The 20,807-nt window shown below is 48.0% G+C and overlaps 1 protein-coding gene across 1 annotated transcript in view; it reads left to right on the top strand.

The window, feature by feature from the left end:
- Window positions 1–18,467, top strand: part of LOC104620701 (serine/threonine-protein phosphatase 2B catalytic subunit gamma isoform) — a gene marked incomplete at its 5' end in the record, with an annotated part of 26,562 nt that extends 8,095 nt beyond the window's left edge. The window contains 14 exons of the mRNA XM_010286996.1: window positions 76–273; window positions 572–696; window positions 6,627–6,732; window positions 8,730–8,875; window positions 9,056–9,195; window positions 9,693–9,770; window positions 9,865–9,959; window positions 10,652–10,777; window positions 11,719–11,796; window positions 12,642–12,668; window positions 13,589–13,670; window positions 14,155–14,252; window positions 16,940–16,969; window positions 18,289–18,467. Of these exons, the coding sequence (XP_010285298.1) occupies window positions 76–273; window positions 572–696; window positions 6,627–6,732; window positions 8,730–8,875; window positions 9,056–9,195; window positions 9,693–9,770; window positions 9,865–9,959; window positions 10,652–10,777; window positions 11,719–11,796; window positions 12,642–12,668; window positions 13,589–13,670; window positions 14,155–14,252; window positions 16,940–16,969; window positions 18,289–18,467 (1,508 nt within the window). The remainder of the gene's footprint in view (window positions 1–75; window positions 274–571; window positions 697–6,626; window positions 6,733–8,729; window positions 8,876–9,055; window positions 9,196–9,692; window positions 9,771–9,864; window positions 9,960–10,651; window positions 10,778–11,718; window positions 11,797–12,641; window positions 12,669–13,588; window positions 13,671–14,154; window positions 14,253–16,939; window positions 16,970–18,288) is intronic.
- Window positions 18,468–20,807: the final 2,340 nt, after the last annotated feature.

Here is a 20,807-nt window from a genome sequence, read left to right as displayed (position 1 = left end):
TGCTGAAAAGACTGTAATTCTTTTCCCTCCCTCCAAAAAGAGACGTGTTGCTAACTTCTTTACTTCCATTTCCAGCTGTCCCATTTCCTCCCACGCAGCGGCTCACTCTGAAGGAGGTGTTTGAGGATGGGAAGCCTAGGCTTGATGTCTTGAAGAGCCACTTGGTAAAGGAAGGGCGCCTGGAAGAGGATGCGGCACTGAAGATCATCAACGATGGGGCTGCCATCCTTAGGCATGAGAAGACAATGATTGAAGTGGAGGCTCCGATCACAGGTCAGAAAGCTTTCTGCAGCTGGAGTCCTACATAAGGGCCATCTAGGAAACACGAACTGCGCAAAGTAGCAGGTTTTCTGCTGTGATCCTTCCATCAGCAAGGTTTTTTAAATTGCCTGAACTCTCAGAAGAGAGGATTTTGCTGGTGTAGATCGAGTACCTCTTTGCAGAAGCTGGATGCAAAGCAGAGGTGGCTTGGGTCAGATCACAGCCGTGCTGTGCTCCTTGTTGCTGTCATGACCTTTCTTTTCTTAGCATGTAATTCTGTCCCTCTTTTGTGCTGTTCTTCCTCCCCTAGTGTGCGGTGACATTCATGGGCAGTTTTTTGACCTGATGAAGTTGTTTGAAGTTGGAGGATCACCCAATAACACCCGCTACCTCTTCCTGGGAGACTACGTGGACAGAGGCTACTTCAGTATAGAGGTGACAAATAAAGTTGAGCCTGGGGCTGCTAGTACTAAGCTAACGGCATGTGTGGAACTGAGCTAGCAAATACAAATCTCTTCTGCTGGATTTTACACTCTAGTCGAGTTTTGCATGGAACGAAAATCGCATTGTAGGTAACTTACAGTTATGATTTTGGCAGAAAAGCAATGTCCAAATGCTATGATTTTGAACTGGATCCTCACCCAATGACAGAGTTAAACAGCAGCGCTGGGGTTAATGACTAAACTCTGGCTTCTGAACTCGAAGTTTTAATATCACTTGTAGCTGTCAGTCAGAGGAGCAAGAGGGAGAGTTGATTGTATGTTGCAGGCAACAGGATCCTGCCAGGCAGTGGGAAGCAAATGTTTAAAAACTTGCAGGATTCAGCTTAGCAGGGAAAAGAAAGCACTACAGTACTGAGTCACCGCTTCCCTACCGTCGCCCTGAAAGCATCGACCTTGCAATGCCAGAGGCAGGGGCAGGAGAAAGGAGCAGTAAATCACCTGGGCTGTTGTACATCTCGCTGTGACCCAGGAGCTTAGTGCCGAGGCATTTAGTTGTGTATCTGGCCGTGCTGTGCCCGTGTGATGATTTGCCTTGCCACAGTGAGGCCATTACCTTACAGACACCAGCCAAATGTGTGGCGTCGTGTTAGGATTTTGCAGCTGGCTGGGTTGCCACTGACCGAGTATCGGGTAACACTGCGAATTGTTGGTCTTAAAGGGCAAAGTAATCGATGGGTCCCCATGGTTGCTGCTGGCTCACTGAAGATCCGTGAGCAACAGAGCAGGCGGGATGGGAGAGCTGTTAGCAAATGCGGCAAACCCCAAGGGATTGCTGCCTTCTGGTTTCACAGGCAGAGCTGGGTGGAGAAGGAGTGCTTATTCCCGACACAGGCAACGTAGCGGGGGTTGTTTGGGGAAACAGGGACGTGAGAGGTGGCAAAACTGGCCTGGAATAACAGAGTAAGTGGTTTCTTTTCGAAGAGGGAGGGTGCATACCCCAGTGCAGGAATAGCTGAGCTGTTGGGTCTGCAGCAGAGTCTTTCTCAGTTAAATTCTGGGGAGGAACTCTCACGGACAGCGATGAAGGCGATGAATGCAAGTGCTTCTTTGAAGGATTCTGCAGAGGATTTAGGAGGGTACCACCGACAGCTTGTGCTTTAGCAGCGTTCTGGCTTACTTCCAGCCTTGCGCTCCGTGTGTTCCTAAATACTGACGGTGAGCCAAGGTGTGACGATGAGCAGTTTCCGGGGTAGTGGGGACGGATGCTCGAAAGGTGGGGTTGCGGCTATTGGGATTTCTGGTGCTGCTGGCAGGAGGAGCCCCGTAACCCCTGGGGAGGAAGAGGAAGAGAACGAGAACAGGCATCTGACCGCTTGTTTAAATGGCTGGGCTTGCGCAAATAGGGTTTGCAGTATATTTACCTGGAAAAGAGATTGTATTAGAGCACGACAACTCTTTCTGAGGTAAGATTTGGGGGTTTTGTTTTTTTTTTATATTAACCAAAAAACCTTCAAACGAGAGTTGTCATACCCTGTGTCTATGGACAAACTTTACAGCTCCTGAGTGGTGAAATGCTTCTCCCACTTTTTGCTCTTACCCTGTGATTGATCTGACATGGGGATTTTACTCCCAGATCTGCAGAAGTGAATGCCAGAGTTGGGGATCAGTGCCCTTGTCTCTCCATGCTGTGACAGTATGGAAGAATTCCAGATGATGGGTCCGCCTTGGAGAACAGAGTTGGTGGGTAGAGGTGTTTTGGGGTTTTTTTTGAGGAGGAAGATCTGAAAATGGTCACTGTTGTGGCATGCCACTCCGACCCAGGGCCTATGCAAGGCATCCTGGTGTTTCCAGGCTCGAAAGCCTTGGGGCTGTCAGTCTTTGCAAGGTTTGAGCACAAAGTTCTCATTTTGTGCTGCTCTTGACCCTCATCCTTTCCCTTTCGCCCCGCGTTTGTGGAGGGAGGGCCACCGAGCACTCCGTTACCCCACAGAGCTAGCATTGATCTTTCACGAATCAGGGTGGGCTTTGATTAGTACATGCGGGGGCTGATCCAAATGTCACTAATAAAGTAGAATCTAGAAGGCTTGATTCCCTTGTTCCTATTGATGTGTGCCTCTTCTTCCCACCTACTGCAAAGTGCAGCCGATGTGTTTTAAGAGATTCCCACCTGGGTGTGCAGAAACTGGTTTCTATAGTGAAACAACAGGAGGTTTGCTGCTGGCATGGAGGATTGCTACACGCAAAGAGTTAACAGGGCCCAATGGTTGTCTTTGCATTGTATTTTTTTTACAGATTTCTCTAAAATGCAAAGCTGTAGCAGCTGGCCTCTGAAGTGCAGAGACAGCCGATCTGTGAACATTTCGGGTTTGGAGTTTTGATCACTTTATCCCAGAGGCTGAGGTGATGGAAAGGCATCCAGGTTTCCCTGTGCCTTCCCTGCTGGGAAGGTGGAGAGCACCAGCATCATCAGGTTTTCATGAGTCACCGCACAAACTTGTGCATCTGTGTGCTGGGTGGGGATATTATCGAATGCCTGCCCAGAGCAGCTGATAATCATGACCTTTTAACTGCATGAAATAGGAGGTAATTGTATAATTGCATCCTGATGCAGGCAATCAGGAAACAAGATGCAAAACTGGGGGCCAAGGAGGTGTTAAGGCAAACCACGTTGCTTATTAGCAGCCCAAATAACCCTTGCAGGCTTTCCATTGCTGTGCGTATTTGGTTGTCAAGGTAAAAGGAGCAGTTTGTGGCTCAGACAAAACCTTTAAAAACCCCAAAAGCCCCTGTTCATCAGCTCAGCTGGATGTCTTCATCAAATTATTTCTGGGCCTCTGGCTTAGGGAAATTCTCATTTAAAAACTTTCATTCCTAGTTAGTATAATGAGGCCATGAAGCGTGGTTTGGTTGGGTTTGCTTTTTGGGTGTCTTGGTTTTTTTTTAAAGAAAAAGGGCGGGAGGAGAGGGGAGGAAAGCAGTCGTGTGAAAGCTGAGAGGGCTGATGTCTAGTGGAGGAGGATGCTGCAAAGCGTTTGCTTTCAGTCCTTGCCACAAAGCCCGCTGCGGCAGCGAGGCTAACTCAAATGTTGTAGTGAAGGGGCTGATGGGCAGCGCGGAAATCGGGCTGAACACCTCCGTTTGGAGTGCTGATGACACAGCATTCTGATGAAGGATTCCCTTGTTGGTCTGCAAGTGGGAAAGATGCTTCCTTCAAAGTGCTTTAAGCTTTTAGTTCCATCTCCTAGTCCTTACACAAGAGAGGTTTGTGCCCGTGTTAGTCAATGAGGGACCATCCTGGTCTGTGAAGCCAAAACTGCTGGAATAGAATTGTTTTCTTAAATTATAAAGTGAAACAGTTATTTTGACCAAAAATAGAATCTGTGGAGAGAGTAGATTTATCAGTAAAGATGGTGTGATAATGGCATATACCTTTGCCAGACTAGTTTTTCAGATCTAATTACAATGGGACACATGATCGTCGTCTAATTACGAAATTGCATATACGGTGATGTTGCCAGGATGGAATACACTGTTTTATCCAGACTAATGTTAAAGAGATCCAGTCAACGTTGCAAGGTGCGAGCGAAGGTAGATTCGGGGCCAAACACAGGACTGGGATGCGGGAGTTTTACGGTGCTGTTTCTTCTGCGCCTACTCTGGGAAGAGCTGGCAGGCTTGATGTTTATAACTTCCTCATAAGTGTCTGGTTTTATAAATGGTGGGAGAGGTGACAGGGTGGCTTGTTGTGTGCAGCAGCAGTCCCTCTTGCCTTTGCCTTGGGTTGCAGGTAGCAATTCCTCCTGCAGCTCCCCCGCCGTGACCCGCTGAGCTTTCCCCTTGTGAGTGAAAGGGGGGGGAAATCAAATGGGGGCACGGGCATGACCGCTTGGCTTTGGGCTGCAAGCCCATAGGCAGAGTAAGGAGAGAAGTAGATTATTTAAGCCTAGTAAGCCATAATTGTCTCGAGTTGCTACTAGGCTATTGTAAACACGCAGTAATCAATTCCTGGGCACAGTGCCTTGAAAGTCTGGGAAAGGGATCTGTACGAAACGCCAGGAAGCATCCGAGGCATGCGAGTGTAGAAACCTCCCTTGTTCCTCCTTCCAGCTCCTCCGGAGCTCACGAGGGCTGTTGAATGTCCTTTACTCATCGTTACACCACTAGTACCTGGCAGCCCCCACGTCCTTGTGAAATAGCTACAAACCAGCTCCCAGAGACGTTTGCTCTCGATGTCTGTGGTTTGCTTGCTTCCATTTCACTTTAAAACACTTCGAATGTATTTTTAAAGATCTCTTCTGCAAGTTGCTGACCTTCTATACATGCAAAATCCTCCTCTTTATTGATTGTGTGTCCCTCTCACTTTGCTTTGAACCAGTGCTGCCAGGGCTGGCTGCTTTCTCCTGTCCTTAGCAAGTCGCTTGGTTCCTTTATAGTGACTTTCACTTTTCAGTTCTCATGCTAGCCCAGAAAAGTGACATTTAGGTTGCAAACACAGGAGGACTTTAAAGCTTTAAATCGCAGAATAATTATAAATGGTTTTGTTGGGAACATTCCTCCTGATAACAGATGTACTAAAACATTATTTTTGCTAGCTTTAACCACAGCTTAAATTACCTGCCACTGGCCCTGTTTCTCTTCCATTCTAAAACTCAGAATTTGCTATCCAGTCTTCTTCTGTGGGGTTGAATTCTGAGTTAGACATGGACGAGTGCTTTACAGCTACTTGAGGTTTGAGGGATCCCTGCATGCAGCTGGAATGACTAATGCAGAGCTTACCTTGCAGGTTCAGTGCTTAAATACCGTGACTTCTAAGGTGTCTGTACTGGAGCCTAACTTGAAACTGGTTTATTTTGGTTCTGGAGGTTGTTTCTATGCCACAGCAGCTGGTTCCCAGAGATCTGTGCACCAGATCAGCAATGTTTTTAAGTGTAAAACTGTTGAGAGACTTCATGGTTCATGTTCTCAAAGTGTGTGCCGTTTCTGTAGCGTGTCAGCCTAAAGGGTAAGCTCTTATTAGAGACTTTAATCCAGATCTTCAAGCTTGCTGTCGTTATGGGTTGTCCTTCCAGCACTCAAAATCAAAATCATCTATGCTAGATACCAGCTGATTTAGCTGTCAGCTAGACAGGGTGTAGCACAGAAGGGTAAGCACGCTTGTTTTCCAGCCCTTCCCTTCTTCAGGTAGGCTTTTTGGAAAGCCACCATGATGAAATATTTCTGGGATTCTGGTAAAAATAATTGTTTCAGTTTGACTTTGGTCTGTGCCTCATCAATGATCTTTTTACAGGTGTTGCTGCTCAGACAGGGGATGTGGAAAGCCCTCTTCAAAGCCAGAAGGCTTTACTAAACTTGTTTTTTGGCTAGGCTTTTCCTGTTTTGAACTTGAACTTCACATGACTGTAGCGTAAGCGGAAAAACAGAGCAGGGGGAAAGTCAGTGGGGAAAATGAAGCTTAATTTTTCTAATGCTTAATGCACTTGATAAAATGTCTAGCAAGATGGCTGGCTGTTATACTTGACGGTCTCTGGTTTCGATTGCAGTGGGACATCTGGAGCGCACATCTCGCTGTGCAGCTGGTTTTGCTTTGCTGCTCTGAAAATGGGTGCTTTTTGCTTTGGTTTCTGCTGGAAGGAAAAGCTGCCCCCACCCAGCCCAGAGCTGGTTTCAGTCGAATGCGATCTCATTTGTCACTTCTCCAACTCAGGCCTAATATAGAGAAATGCTCAGTGTGGCTTTCCCCCACTGGTGAAGTTGGCCAAGATAAGATCTGCTGCCGATTATGGAGCTGGGTTTCTATCAGGGTTCCACTTTGAATTCAGCTTGTTGGGTGTCTTCCCAGAAACACTTAGCGAAGTCTACGGATGATTAGTGCCCTATAAAAGGTTTTTATTACATGCCATCTCCTCCTTCCCTTTCTTGCAGTGCGTGCTGTATTTATGGAGTTTAAAGATAAATCATCCCAAAACATTGTTCCTCCTTCGAGGGAACCATGAGTGCAGGCACCTCACAGAATACTTCTATCAGCAGTGTAAGGATTTAAGGATATTAATGTGTTGTGACCAGGCATGGGTCTTAATTTTTGTGCTTGCCATGGGTGATATCTGTTAACTCTGGAGCTGTAAAAACCTATTGTCTTTTTTTCCTGCATACATAGCTCTTCTCCTATTTCAGCTCCTGCTAAAAAAAAAAAAAAAAAATTAAAAAAATAAAATATAAAACCTGTGAAGTACCGAGAGCATGTTGATGTGGCCTTCTGGTTATGAAGAATGAGCGTGGATGGAAGAAATGCGAACACATCTTCCCTGTCTTGCTGATGAGCCAGTTGCACGCACCCCCCCCTTCCTGACTTTCAGGCCCAGCAACATATAATTACTGCCAAATGTCTTTCAGCTCCAGATTGTGCAGCTGGGATCAGTGATTACAATTGGAAGCAAATAAAGGATTTCTTCCTCAGTGTTTGCACTAGGGAGAATCATTACCTTTAAGATCATTTTAGTTGAGTTAAAGATAGTTTCATGCAGTATTTACATATTTTTAAACCAACGATGATGAAAGGTCAGGGAATGACCCCTCTCTCCTGAGAATGACAGTCATTCCTCCAAGCAATAAAAAAGGTATACGCCAGCAACATCCAGCGCTCTATTGGGGAATAGTTGCTCAAGGACCTGACCTCAAGAGATAGTTGTGGGCAAGGCACGCGTCCAGTCTTTAGCCCTTCAGCTCTGGATGCTGCTGGCCAGGGTAGGGCTGATGGGTACCAAGATAACGACATCTGTTTACTCAGAAATGAGTTGGAAAACACCAGCCAGCGCTCTGCTGGATGCTGTAGTCATCAGCTGGTGATAGATGAGCTCCTGTTGAGCTGGGCTCAATTTGAACCAGAGCGCCAGAGGTGATGGTTTTTTTTCCCCTTTGGAAAACAGAAGATACTACCTTTCCACTGTATCATAGCGTGCAGCTGTAAAAAACCTGTGAAATAAAGCTGGAGGAAAGGGAAACTTTCTAAAGCAAAAAGAGTGCATGAACAGAGAGAGATGCGTTTTATAGCAGTAACGGGGCTTTCTCAAAGATCTGCCTATGTGAACATATTGCTGCCCTGCAAAGGGGCTGCAGATGCAAGAAGACACGTGCTTGACGTGCGGTGATCTCTGCTCCTGCTCTCTGTTCTAACGGGAAGCGTTAAGAGATATTTCTGAACACACTTGGAGGCTTGCTGTAAAAGCTAAGCTGCTTTCAGAAAGGCTATGGTAGCTCTGTTTAATGTATTGAAGCAGCCTCTTCAGCTCTGTTAAGGTGAGGCATCCAGCGGAGGTTGTGATCACTTGTAGCCCTGAAAGATCCTGTGTGAAGATTCATTTAACTGCAGGCATCTTGGTCGAATTCTGACTCTTGTGTCCAGCCGAAAAGGCAATTCCTATCTTAAATGATTGTGTAACATTGCTGTGCCAAATTAAACAGCTGCTGCATTTGCTAGTGTATAATCTGCCTAGCAGCTGAGGCTGGTAAGACTCTTTGAGACTAGAGGTGCAGTTCGAGTGTAGGAAAGTGATGGGGTGGCTTCATTAGTGTCCCGAGTTTTCTATTACAGTGGCAAGCACCTAGCCTCTCTGCTATGTTAATCTTAGCGCAGGTGTTCTAGAAAATAACTTGAAGGGAGATTAATATTCTCGACCATGTCCAGATTACTGTGAAGCCTTTTTATTGTCATGTCCAATGAGCGTTTTCTAAGTCAGCATCTTCACGAGTCAGGGGTGCAAAGTTTGACTTGGTGGGCTGTAGACATAGAGTTTCCTAGTTTAGGAGGTAGGTTCCTTGAGCTTATTTATCAGCACTTTGGCTGATCAAAGGTTTGCTTAATGCTTCTTATATCATGTAGGTTTGGATGTGTGAATAATTCCCCCCTTAAAAAGAAAAAGAAAAGATTAAAAAAAAAAAAAGCACTCTGCTTTCAGCCTGAGCAGTCTTTGTTGTGTAAATGAATTTAATTCTTCCCTCTCTTCCTCCCCCTGTTCCCCATCTTTACAGGTCGAATCAAGTATTCGGAGCGAGTGTATGATGCATGTATGGATACATTTGACTGTCTTCCTCTTGCTGCCCTCTTAAACCAGCAATTCCTGTGTGTTCATGGAGGACTGTCTCCAGAAATCACGTGTCTAGATGACATTAGGAAAGTAAGTAATCTCCGTGGTCCTTTCACATAGCTTACAATTAACAGTGTGGTTAATGGCTTGCTTAATTCCTGCATGGAGGTCCAGGTTGAGGCTCCTGTGCTCTGCATGTCCACACTATAGGTGTGTGTATGCAGCTGCAGCTTTCACCAGCATTGTCCTGATTTTGTGTATGTTTTTCAGTTAGACAGGTTTAAGGAGCCTCCAGCCTTTGGTCCAATGTGTGACCTGCTCTGGTCCGATCCATCAGAGGATTACGGCAATGAGAAAACGCTGGAGCATTTTGCCCACAACACTGTTCGAGGCTGCTCCTATTTCTACAGGTAAGTGGTGGTTTAGGGGGCTCTGATGGACTAGAGCTTTTTGTCTCCGCTTACACTGAGGTGTATAGGGAGATAAATTGCTATTCAGATCACTCTCTGGGTATTTACAGTGTACCTGGCTCTGGAATAGTCTTCAGTTGGCTCTAATGCATAAAATCTTGTTTGTTTTCTCCTCCTATAACATTGAGCTCTCTTTGGATATGTTGCTCCATGAAATTGTGGTATCGGGACAGCAGATTTCCTGTCTAAAAGAGAAACATTTGTGCTGACAGACCACTGGTAGCCTGGCTGATAGGGAGGATTTGGCACCAGGGGTCTGTTTAACAGAATGCTTTGCAATTAATTTTTGAATGATGTAATACATACTGGCCTTGTTTGGGGATGCTGGACACAAACTGAATGGATGCTGCAAGTGGCTTGTTCCTGAAACCAAGACCATGGGTGCTGTCTGTTCCTCTGTGCTACATGCTAACGTATACTTGCTTTTTCTTTTCCAGTTATCCTGCAGTTTGTGAATTTTTGCAGAACAATAGTTTGTTATCTGTAATCCGAGCTCACGAAGCCCAGGATGCTGGGTAAGATCTGCAGCCTGGTAGCTGAGCAGGCTCCCCCTGCGTTCATGCTATCCTTAGCAAAACCAGTATGTTTAACACTTGACTTGTTTTTCAGGTACCGAATGTACAGGAAGAGCCAGACAACAGGCTTTCCATCATTAATCACAATCTTCTCTGCACCAAATTACCTAGATGTCTATAACAACAAGGGTAAGGCTGGCACGGCCAGGGCTCTGCTGCTGTTTGGATGTCAGTACCGTCTTCACATGCTTAGGAAATCCCTCTCCATCTTCCCCTGCCTTGCCCACTCTGCTCTCTCCTCTAGTTGCATTCTTATGCACGAAATGAAAAAGAGCTTTATATGTTAAACTGACGGCAGCTGGGGAGCTGGAAGTGGCTGGGTGCTCTGACTCGAAGACTTAATGTATTACTGTGGCAATTAGCTGTCAAGTTATAAAGCCCAGAATAATGGTTTCATTTCCAGCCACATGACAACTGAGCGCTACTGATGAATGCTGCCATAAAAGAGAAGCTGCTAGTATAGGCAAGTTTTTAACTTCACTGTGCCCCTAAAACCATATGAGTACGACGGGGAACTTTCCCTCAGCTCTGGGGGTTTTTTTACCCCTTGCTTTGGATCTTTGCTCTGTGTTCATCGCTTCTGATTTGCATAAATTTAAACAGCTTCGTTAAATTGACCTTCACTATTACGATAAGCTTTAGTGAAACAATGTGATGGGTAAACTGAACAGTGCTTAAGCCCTCTCATTTTGAGAGCTGGTAGTTTGATTCTGCATGAGTGCAACCTCTTGTTGATGATGAAGTTTCACTAGCGCAGGTACAACGCCCAGAAGTTGACAGTGCCTATGGACATGTGTGGTCTTTCCTTTTTCTCTCCTTAGCTGCTGTACTGAAATATGAAAACAATGTCATGAACATCAGGCAGTTCAACTGTTCCCCTCATCCGTACTGGCTTCCAAACTTCATGGATGTCTTCACATGGTCTTTGCCTTTTGTAGGGGAAAAGGGTAAGAGAGATTTGGATTTCTGTTAGGAGTTGCCCAGTGGCTGGTCATAGTACCCTGAGTGTTAGAAACCTGTCCCACAGGCTATTAAATGTGTTGGGAGAGTGTTGTAACTCATTAACTGGAAAACAGTTCAGGTTCAAGGAGATCTGCATATTACTGGGTAAAGTTCTTGTGAAAATAATTGTTGATACTGGTTATAGGAAACTTTTACCAATAAAACGATCCTTTCTTGCTATTTCTGCATTGCTGATGGAGCTGATCTTGGGTGGTGTAGCCCCACCTCAGAATCTGGAGACGTTTCTCTTGCTCTGGGTTTGCAGCAGAGAAATTAAAATCTCCTGTTGGCCTGTGGCCCACCAAAAAGAAAGCATTCACTTCAATTTAAAGGCTTATTTCATTCTGGAGGAGGCAAGGCAGCTTAAAATATGACCAAGACTTTGCCTCAGTTTCTCAGCAAAAGGGTTTCTACATCTCCCGGTGAGTTTAAATTCCACCCCGGTGTTGTATGTTTGGAGTATGACTTCAAGGTCCGAAGTGCCAAAGGTTTTTTGACTTTGAGGAATCAAAGGTTGAATTCCCCCCCAGATTTGACATTCTTGGAGCCAGGTGGCCTGTTGTGCCGGTCGGGGTGGGGAAGGGGGACCTTGAGCAAGCCCAGGCTGTTCTGCATGAATGTTGGCACCCCACTCCCCACGTCTGCTTCATCTGTGATGTGCTTGGACTGCATCCACCTCCTTGGCAGAAGGTGTAAAGTATGTCGTCTGCTCTGGGTACTGCTGCGAGGTACCAGCAGTATGCAGCTAAAAGTGTCTTTGGGCTTCCACTTCTAGAGTATAAATGACCTTGAAATCGTTTGCTAGTCCAGCTCGTCCTCCAAATACCTCTGTCTGCCAAGCGTGCGCACCAGGCCTCTCTAATCTTCCTGTCTGTACTTCTTACAGTCACAGAAATGCTCGTTAACATCCTCAACATATGCTCCGATGATGAGTTGATTTCAGATGGTGATGAGACATTGGAAGGTAAAAAAAGCTGTTACGACCGAGCTGGTAACAGTGGGGGGCTGAAAGTGGGGAAGGTGTATGATGCTAGCTCAAGAGTGATCAGCATTTGATTTATAGCTGGATGCCCAGCCAGGGTCTCCAGTTCCTTTTTGGCCAATACTTGTGCAGTTCTGGGTAGGAAACTTCTCTTTTTTTTTTTTTTTTTCCCCTTTGCTACTCAGTCACAGAGAAATTAAATTATATTCACTGCGACAGACGCTTCTTGCCAGCTACTCTGGAGAACGGTTTCCTGCTCCTTACAGAGATTGCTTCCCAAGTGGTTATTTTTTCCCCCAATTCAAAATTTTCTGTACCAAAATACCTACCCAGTCTTCTCATCTGTTGCAGTGAACTCCTCTGTAAAGTGGCTTCTTGTGTCAGCCCAAAAAAAGGAGAATGCAGTTTTTGGCCCTCATTTTAAGCTACATATGAAAGGGACAAAACAGTTGCTGAGCTCAGCTGCAGTTTCTGTATGGGGGGGATTGAGAGCGAGGTGGTGACCTAGAGGAAGCTCAGGCGCAGACGTGGGGCATGCAGTGAGAAGTGGGGCCGTCAGCATGCACGGGGGGGCATCGTGGGGGTCCGGGGGAGCTGCCTGTACACATCCATGTAGGGTGGAGGACAGTCGGTCCCTCAGAGAAGCAGAACACCATTGTGGTACAACAAGGTGCTGCTGGTTCGGTCGACAGGTTGAGACCTTAACCCGCTTCTCCCATTGCATTTCGTTTTTGTTTTTTTTTCTTTCTCCCTCCCATGAAAATTAAATTTGTTTCTTCTATCTCTGTCTTCATCTACTTGTTTCTTGGTGTCTCCTCTCCCTGAAGATCACTACATTTCAAGCTATCAGAAAGGTACCCAGCTAGAATTTGCTACAAGCTTAATTTTCACTGCCTGTGCCACCAGATTCCTTGGAGTGGATTTGAATAGCTGACTAGTTGGGCAGTCTCTTCATCCCCTTTCAGTTTTAACATAAGCGCCGTGTGTTTTTTAACCCTTCTGCGTTCCTCCAGGAACTTGAGAAACGGGGTCACGTTTCTATCTGACTTCTGAATGCAGCCACTTAGTGCATGGCTGAGCCATCGGTGCATGTTAGACCTCCGGTTTGGCTTGTACTGTCCTAATGTGTAGTTGGGCCATGTGAGGAATCTCAGCTGAGAGGAGATGTATTTGTTACCTCTTTTACTTTAATTTTTGTTTGTTTTCAGTTACCCTCCATGCTTTTCTCTCATGTTCGGTCTGTATAGCGGAAGGGGAGTTCACATATCTCACTTTGTGTTTGTGCGGGGTCGAAGCAGAGTTGCAAGGCTCCGGCCAGCCGTTCACTGTGTGCGTTGGATGCCAAAGCTGATGCTTGCGTGACACTCCTCCCCGCGGCGAGCACAGCCCGGTGTTCTGCAGTGTTCATCAGCAGTCAGATTCGTCAGTGTTCTGCCTTGCAAAACTGTGTCTACATGGCTGAGTCATTTGTGTTACATCCTGTGTAGTGTGATCAAACCTGGTGAGCTTCGAACAAGACCTATCCGATCCGTTTCCTTTGGTGGTTCTACTCTCTTTAGACCTTTAAGTCCGTGTGTCATCTCGTTGGTGTTGCCCTTCTCACCGCCATCCTGACCGCCATCCTCTCAGCACTGTTCTCTCAAGAGTGTAGCTGTGAATCTGTAAACCATGATTTCTTTTCCTGGAGTCAGGCAGGTGCTTCATACTGACATTACCTGTGCCTGGAAAGCAGGAAACCTTAAACATGCTGGCGTTTGTTTTTTCTCTCCCTAAGGTGGGACAACAGTCCGTAAAGAGATCATCAGGAATAAGATTAGAGCCATTGGGAAGATGGCACGTGTCTTCTCGGTTCTTCGGTAAGGAAGCAGCTTGTGATTTGGGGTCTGAATTTTGTTTGGGGTCTGGGTATTGGGGGATGTTGGTCAGGGTGCACCAGGCATGCAGAGTCCTGCTGGGGAAAAAATCTTAGAGACTACTTCAGAGTAGATGGCAAAGGCTCGAGGTGGTGGTTTCTGTGTTCCTGGTGGTCTGACTCTCAGAAACCTTCATCTCCAGCACCGGCACTTTTGCCAACAGAAATGCTGCTACTGAGGTATATGTAGCCCTTTCAGGCTGCGTTTGCCGTGCCGTAGCTCGGTGCGTCATGGCTGAGTAAGCAGAGGTCCTGCGTTTACGGGGCAGGGTTGTGCTCGGTGCCCGGCAGATCAGACGCGCGCTGCCTGTGGTCAGCGCAGGGCAGGCTCCAGTTTTTATGCCGCTCACCGCTGCTAGTCTTGCGTGGATCTAACCGAGCATTGCGTTAACCTCGCGGTAACTGGTTGCGTTGCCTCTTACTTGCAGAGAGGAGAGTGAGAGCGTGCTGACTCTCAAAGGCCTGACTCCCACAGGTACACTGCCCCTGGGAGTGCTCTCAGGGGGGAGGCAGACCCTACAGACCGGTGAGTATGAACCACCCTTCTCTCTGCATCCCCTCTGCAGTTTTATACCTGGCCCTCAGCTGCCCCGAAAACCACTCGATCGGTTCCTGTAGGCGTACTTCAGGGTGCCAGGGGACCTGAGATGGTTCAGGCCCACAGGGAGGAAGGATTCAGAAATAGGAAAAAGCAGAAATGTAGGTGGGGATATGGATAGCCTTCCAAGATGTCCCCGTATACCCTCGAGGAGGGAAGTGTGAGGGGGAAAAAAGACAACAGCCAGCATCCCGCCTAAGCATGTGTATCGCTTTATTGTATGTTTCCGCAATAATTTTTATCATTTATTTCCCTTCTAACGCTGCATGATAAGCATCCTTTGCTTCACCTATCTGCTGCTGTTGTGTGATAGCATATATATGAATGTAACAGTAAACACGCCTGCTCATTTGTTCTTTGTTAAGTGAAACCCCTCCAGTTTTGACCCTATGAAATTGTGAATCCCAAACAGAGGAAGCTTAGGTTTAGTTGAAGGACGAAGATTCTTCCAGGCCTGTATGTTTCGTATTAAGACTTCTCTCAGCCCCCTGGTTTTGATCTGGTTTTGGAGGTTTCTGTTCTGTGCTCGCTGGCAAATACTTTGCTCCCTCCCTCAGCAGCCAACTGGTCTGTCTCTATTAGTGTGCCGAGAGCAGGACTGAGCTAGCGATCTGCGTGCTTTAAACTCGCAGGGCAGGGAGATTGGCTGATGGTCAGGGAATGAGTTATCATAGTAACATGTGTCCCCAGAGGGAATCCTGTAATCTAGTGTTTTAATCCTTTCCTGCCGCCAGCCTTTGAATGCTGGCATCTCACCAGCCTGCTTTCCCCTTCCTATCAGCGCTGGGTAATTTCCTGCGGGCTCAGAAGAGGGCTTGTTCTGGGATTGCCTTACCTTGATTAAATAGTTCACAAGTGAGAAAATGTGTAAATATTGCTGCCCATTCCTGGAGGTGGGGAAGATGCGGTATCGCTCCCAAACTCATGGGTTTCTCTGCCTGCAGAGGAGAATGAATTTTTTTCTTTTTTTTTTTTTTATAGCAACCATAATGGTTTCTGTCGCCCCAGTTCTGCAGCAGGCATGGGAACAGAGCCTGAGTGGGAAGGCGGCTGCTACAGCTCAGCTCGAGCAGCCAACTCGCTCGTGGTGCTGCAGCTTTGCCCCTAGAGCCGACAGCATGGGGAGTGGGTCGTGCTGCGACACTCTCCTGCACCTTCCCCTCTCGGGGCGGGGGGTCCTCTGAGGGGCTACCAGCCAGCTTCCCCCCAGTAAAGACGCGGAGACTTGTGCATCTCCCTGAGACAGGCCAAACAAGCTGGACCTTTGCTGCTGCCTTACCTGACCCTGCCTGCCACCTCCTCCTATGGCTGCAGGCTTCCCACCCCTTGCTGTTCCCAGCACCCCGTGCTCCCCTCAGCAGCACCCTGCTTTTTTGTGCCCTTCTCACGCTCCTTTCCCCGTCACACCTCCTTCTCTCGCCCCTTCCTGTTTCGCACGTCCCTTCGCGCCGCGCTGTCTGCTCGCAGCAGCCTCCCGGTGAATGTATGGGCGCTTCTTCAGCAGCCGTGCGTAGAGCCCATCTGCTTGGCGGGGAGAGGAGGGGGCTGTCCCCCTTTCAGGGTGCCTCTGCACCCCAAAAGAGGAGAGACAAGGCTGCGGGTAGCAGGGTTGGGGCTGCTTCCCTCCCTGAGCCTCCTGCCAACCTTTCGCAGCACAACTTAGCAAAATCAGCCAAAGTCATGGAATCTGGAGCAAAGATATTCAGCCATTCTTCCACAGCTCCATTCCTCCTCTGTGGCCTCTCAAGGACCGTGTGGCCTTTGTATTGTCTCCAAAGCAAAAAAACTGTGGTGTGTTTGAGGCTAAAAGCGGGGGTCGAGGGGAAGTGCCTGCTCCCAGATGTTGAGGGAGGGACTACCAAAACTCTGACAACTGCTGCAGCAGATTTAGGAAGGTGGATGTGGCTCAGCTTTATGGTGCCTCGTTGCTTGGTAACACTTTTAGGAGGAGGAGCTGAAGTCAAACTGGATTTGAAGCATCAGCCTACTTTTTTTGGTTATAATTCAAGGCATCGGGAGCAGAGCAGCCCGCTTGCTGCTGCCTGCTCTTCCCTGGAGAACAAACTGCACCTCTCTTCCCCACTGCTCCAAAATGTCAGCACACCCCTCGGGATCACTTGCCTTACATGGCTCTGGTGGTTGGGGCTTTGCTTTGGGCTGAATTCCACGTAATTCACCTTCTGAAGGCGGCCAGGGTGCCCTAGAGCCGCAGACTGGGAGCAGGGGGACTGTAAATGCAGGTGGAGACCCGTGGCTTAGGCCAGACTGTCACTGTCCTTGCCGTGGGACGCCTGCCCGCCTCAGCCCAGCGCATGCAGCAGAAAGCCATCTCTCTGCTTCTCTGTTTCTTTCCATCGGATTTATCTGTGTGACGAGTCCAGTGAACGTGAGGAAAGGAGACTCCCTGAGCGAGTCCCCTTTCAGACTTCCTCTCGAGCTCCTGTCACTTTTCCCCCCCCTCCCCCTTGCCAGTTGGTTTTGATTACGGTCGTCTCCACTGGGGCTGGGAGGCTGTGGGCTCTGCATTCGCAGCGATGATGTTAGATCACTCACTGTCACTCTTTTTTTTTTTTTCTGTCTTCATTTTTGCATGCCACTGTTCTTCTGTATTGCAGCCACAGTAGAAGCGGTAGAGGCACGGGAAGGTATGGCTAGAATCCGGCAAGAGACTCAAAATCATCTCTGTGTGTGCGTGCGCTAATTTTAAAGAGCTTTATCAGCCTTATGGAAGCTTTTTACTCTTGCATCACCAGAAGTGGGGGAGGATGGGCCCCTGCTGGGAAGCAAAAAGTACACAGTGGGCTGGTTCAAGTCTATTTTAGCCTTAATGAGGCTATTGCTTAGTGCAATACCTTTGTTCTGAGAGCGCCCTGTCTCCGGAGCGGTTTGTGCTCTGATGTCTCAAGACCTTGGCGTTGGGGTCCTGCAATCTGATCTCGGACACTTCGTGGCTGAGTTCATCCTCTGGGTAACTCTATCCGGTGAAGGCTGCCAGCAGGCTTGGTCAAAATCACCTAGGAAAGAGCGGATTGTGCATCTCTGATGTAATCCTTGCCTTCCCCACAAGTGGGCCGAGGTGGGCTCAGTATGGGGAAGCAGTTTTCTCCTCGTAGTTCGTGTAGAAATGACAGATTCGTGAGGTTACTGTCTGGGGAGGTTTTCTCCTCGATAGCTCCATTCAGCTACTGATGAATGGGGCTGTACCTCCACGTAGAGAACTTTTTGATTACCACGGGAAGTTTGTTTGCAAACCAGCCAAGTCCTTGTAAAAAGATTTGGCACAAACCCCTTTTTTTCTTAAGTTATCTGTAACACAAAGAAGTTAAACATTTGGTCCATAGCATCACCGCAAGGACGATGTACTCAGCCTCGTAGTGATGAAACAGAGCTACGTCTGCCCTTGGTGGGATTTCGTCACTCGTGAGACTGCCTGTGTGTCTCCTGGTCATGCAAGAAGCGTTGCGTTTGTGATCTGAGGACTAGCTGTTTCCCTCTCCTGGTGTTGCAGTGTGTGGTTTGTGTTGGCGTTAAAGCCTTGTGGGTGGTGTCTTCGTTGTGTTGGTTTGGGTTTGCCTTTTTTTATTTTCTTTTTAGTATCGTGTTTTTCAGCTTTGAAAGTTTCCTGAGATTTCCCTGTTTGGGGACATTGAGCACTTGTCTGGTCTTCGCAAGTTCCTGCTACTAAACTATATTAAAAGAGAAACCATCAGGGAGCACAGCAAGTCACCACGGTCTGGATCCTAGACTTTGCTGTGACCTAGCGCAGTTCAACTTCCCAGCTGCACTGTGGTACCCACGTGAGCTGGCGACGCCAAAAATCGCCTATGGACCCATCTCGTGGTTCCCGTAGCCAGACACGTGCTTTCTGTCGCCCTGACTCTGTCCTGTACATGTCTGGCATGTGCTGAAGGGCTCCTACCTGGGGATCGGGCTAACTGTTCTCTCTCGGCCCTTCTCTCTGCAGCCATTCGCGGATTTTCACCGCAGCACAAGATCCGCAGCTTCGAAGAAGCCAGAGGGCTGGATCGCATTAACGAGCGCATGCCGCCGCGCAAAGATTCAATGCACTCAGACGGGCCGGTGAACTTGGTAACCTCAACAAACTCTGCGGACAAGAATGGCACAGGGAAGAAAGCCCAGTAACGGTCCGAGCGCCCAATCTGCACCACTAAAGGATCCAAAACTTAATGAATTTTATTTATTTATTATTGGGGTGGGGTGGGGGCAGGGGAGAAACCAACTTCACCTGGAGGCACGTTCATAATCCAGTTTGCATCCATTCTGTAAGAAAGGTGACCATTTTGTAATTTTTTTATTTATGTTCAATATATAAAAAGTCCATCTTTTTTTAATTTAGAAACCAATCTAACTGCTAGTGCATATACGAAGTGTTGTGCTGTACAGCTGACCTCTCCTCCACGAGAGGCAAACCTCTGTGGGGGGATTAAAAGAGACAAAAACAGTCCCAGGCAACTTGGGTCGTTGACTTTGGTACAATTCTAAGTTAGCCTGTGCTTTCAAAAGCAGGTCCTTTCATTGAAGATAGGGTTGGTTTGGTTTTTCTTTTCACAACTGTCTTCTTCCCAGAATTTGCTGTTGTTTTCTTCAACTTCTTGCCTACCTGCATCTGCTGCTTTAGCAACCAATTCTGTGGAAGGCACGTTGCATGGTGCAACTGGCTGGGATCCATCCCTCTTCAAAGGTGACATCCAAATATTCAGGGTTAGCTCTAAAGGACTCCAGTGTGTTATACCAATCACAGCACCTTTTCCTTCAGTAATTCAGTTTTATACCAGTGGAGCCCCAAGCAAAAAAGTAACTTCTTAATGGGAACGGGAAGGCAGGTGGGAGAAGCGCTGCCCCTTGTTGCAGCTCTTCCCCAAGCTTCGGCCCTTCGGCCTCAGTGCAGCCAGCTGTACGCCGGAGTTTGTCAGCTGGGGCTGCCCGTGCAGCAGAAATCCCTCTGGGAATCCCTCTGATTCAGAGCAGAGGAATTACCTCCAGTCTCTAGTGACCGGCAGATCTTTGGGAAATCTGCACGGCCTGAATCTTAAAGGAAAAAGAGTGATTTATAACGTGTGGACAGAAAGACCCCTCCTGCTACCACCATCACATACTGCGGAGCCTGTGGCACGCTCCCCTGCGCCCGGCTCTCGAATCGGCCCTTGCTGATCAGTATTGGAGTGGTGGGCGTATGAGGTGGTCTCCCCTAAACCAGCATCGCCTCCCTGTCAGCCAGCATGCGTCTTTTGGGGGGGGTCTTTCACCTTCTTGGGCTTACCCAGCTGCGGGTTACCTTGTTAGCCAGCGGCTATTCCTCCGACTCCAAAGGAGCCACGGGTACATCAGCCTTTCCCGGCAGCTGGAGGGGGTTTGCCGGCTTGTGGTAGAGATTTGGGGAAGGATGGGTGACGGTGCTGCTTGTGTCTGTGGAGACGTGGCTCGTTGGCCGACGGCCAGCGGCGAGGCGGCTGTGCCAAAGAGCCCCTGGTTTGGGAAGCGCGTCCCTCCCTCGGCTGCAGGGGAGGGGAGGATGGCATTTCGGTAGGTTGGCAGGTAGAAGAACCGAGCGGATCTGGCAGAAATTCTGGTGGAAGGGCGTTTGTGCAGTGCTGGAGAGGGAGGGGGATCTCCTGGTGAAAGGAGGGTTTCCAGAGGATGCCCTCTTTGCGGTGTCAAGGGCTTTGAAGCTTGGATCTGTTAAGTGGAGCTTTGTTCTTTCACTTGAACTGTGACCTGAAGCGAGTGGCGAAGGAGGATTTAGGGAGATTCCCGTTTGGTCGCTTCCCTTCGCCGCGTGTCATTCGAGCCGCGTCCTCTTCTGCCTGCGATTGCACAGAGTCGAAGCAGCAGCTTTCAGAAGCAAATCCCTTGCCAGCTTTCACTTCTTTTCCAACTCAACTGTCTATTGTGCTTTCTCCAAGCAAGGACAGCAGGTGAGCGGGCTTAGCCTCTAGTCAGGGATATTTGCCAACCCCTTCTCTGGATCTTGCTGTCTTCCCTTTGTGCTCCAGCCCTAAGCTGCCATTCCAGCGACAGAGGAAAACAGCAACTTTGCAGGAAGCTTTCAAAATCGTCTTCTAATCATACGTCACTTAATTTCATGCCAGCTATTTAGGAAACCGTATCTGTGAGCAGACCACTGGCTTTTCCCAAGACACTTTTGAGTCGCATGCCTCCACTTTTTTTTTTTCCCTTTTTTACACGCCCACCGCTTTGCAAAAAGTGCGAGATGTTTTGAGCAAGCTTCTCTAACCCCATATGAGGCGTGGGGCCAATTGCCTTTGTCTGTGAGTATTTCTCCTGTTGTTTTTTTTTTTTTTTTTAACGGCATCCTTTTCTGAAACGCAGTGAGCCGATGTGTGGTATCTTCCTCTCGGAGCGCAAACCGTGCAAAGGTGCTGCCCGTGCATGTTCGGGCATGTTGTTCTGACCCAGGCTGGGATCTCACCCAAGCAGCAGTTTTAGTCGGGAGCTTTGGGA

Source organism: Phaethon lepturus, unplaced genomic scaffold, assembly GCF_000687285.1.
Source record: "Phaethon lepturus isolate BGI_N335 unplaced genomic scaffold, ASM68728v1 scaffold34395, whole genome shotgun sequence".
Lineage (NCBI taxonomy): Eukaryota > Metazoa > Chordata > Aves > Phaethontiformes > Phaethontidae > Phaethon > Phaethon lepturus.
The sequence above is the reverse complement of the archived record's forward strand: the minus strand, read 5'-3'. Positions and strand labels throughout refer to the sequence as shown.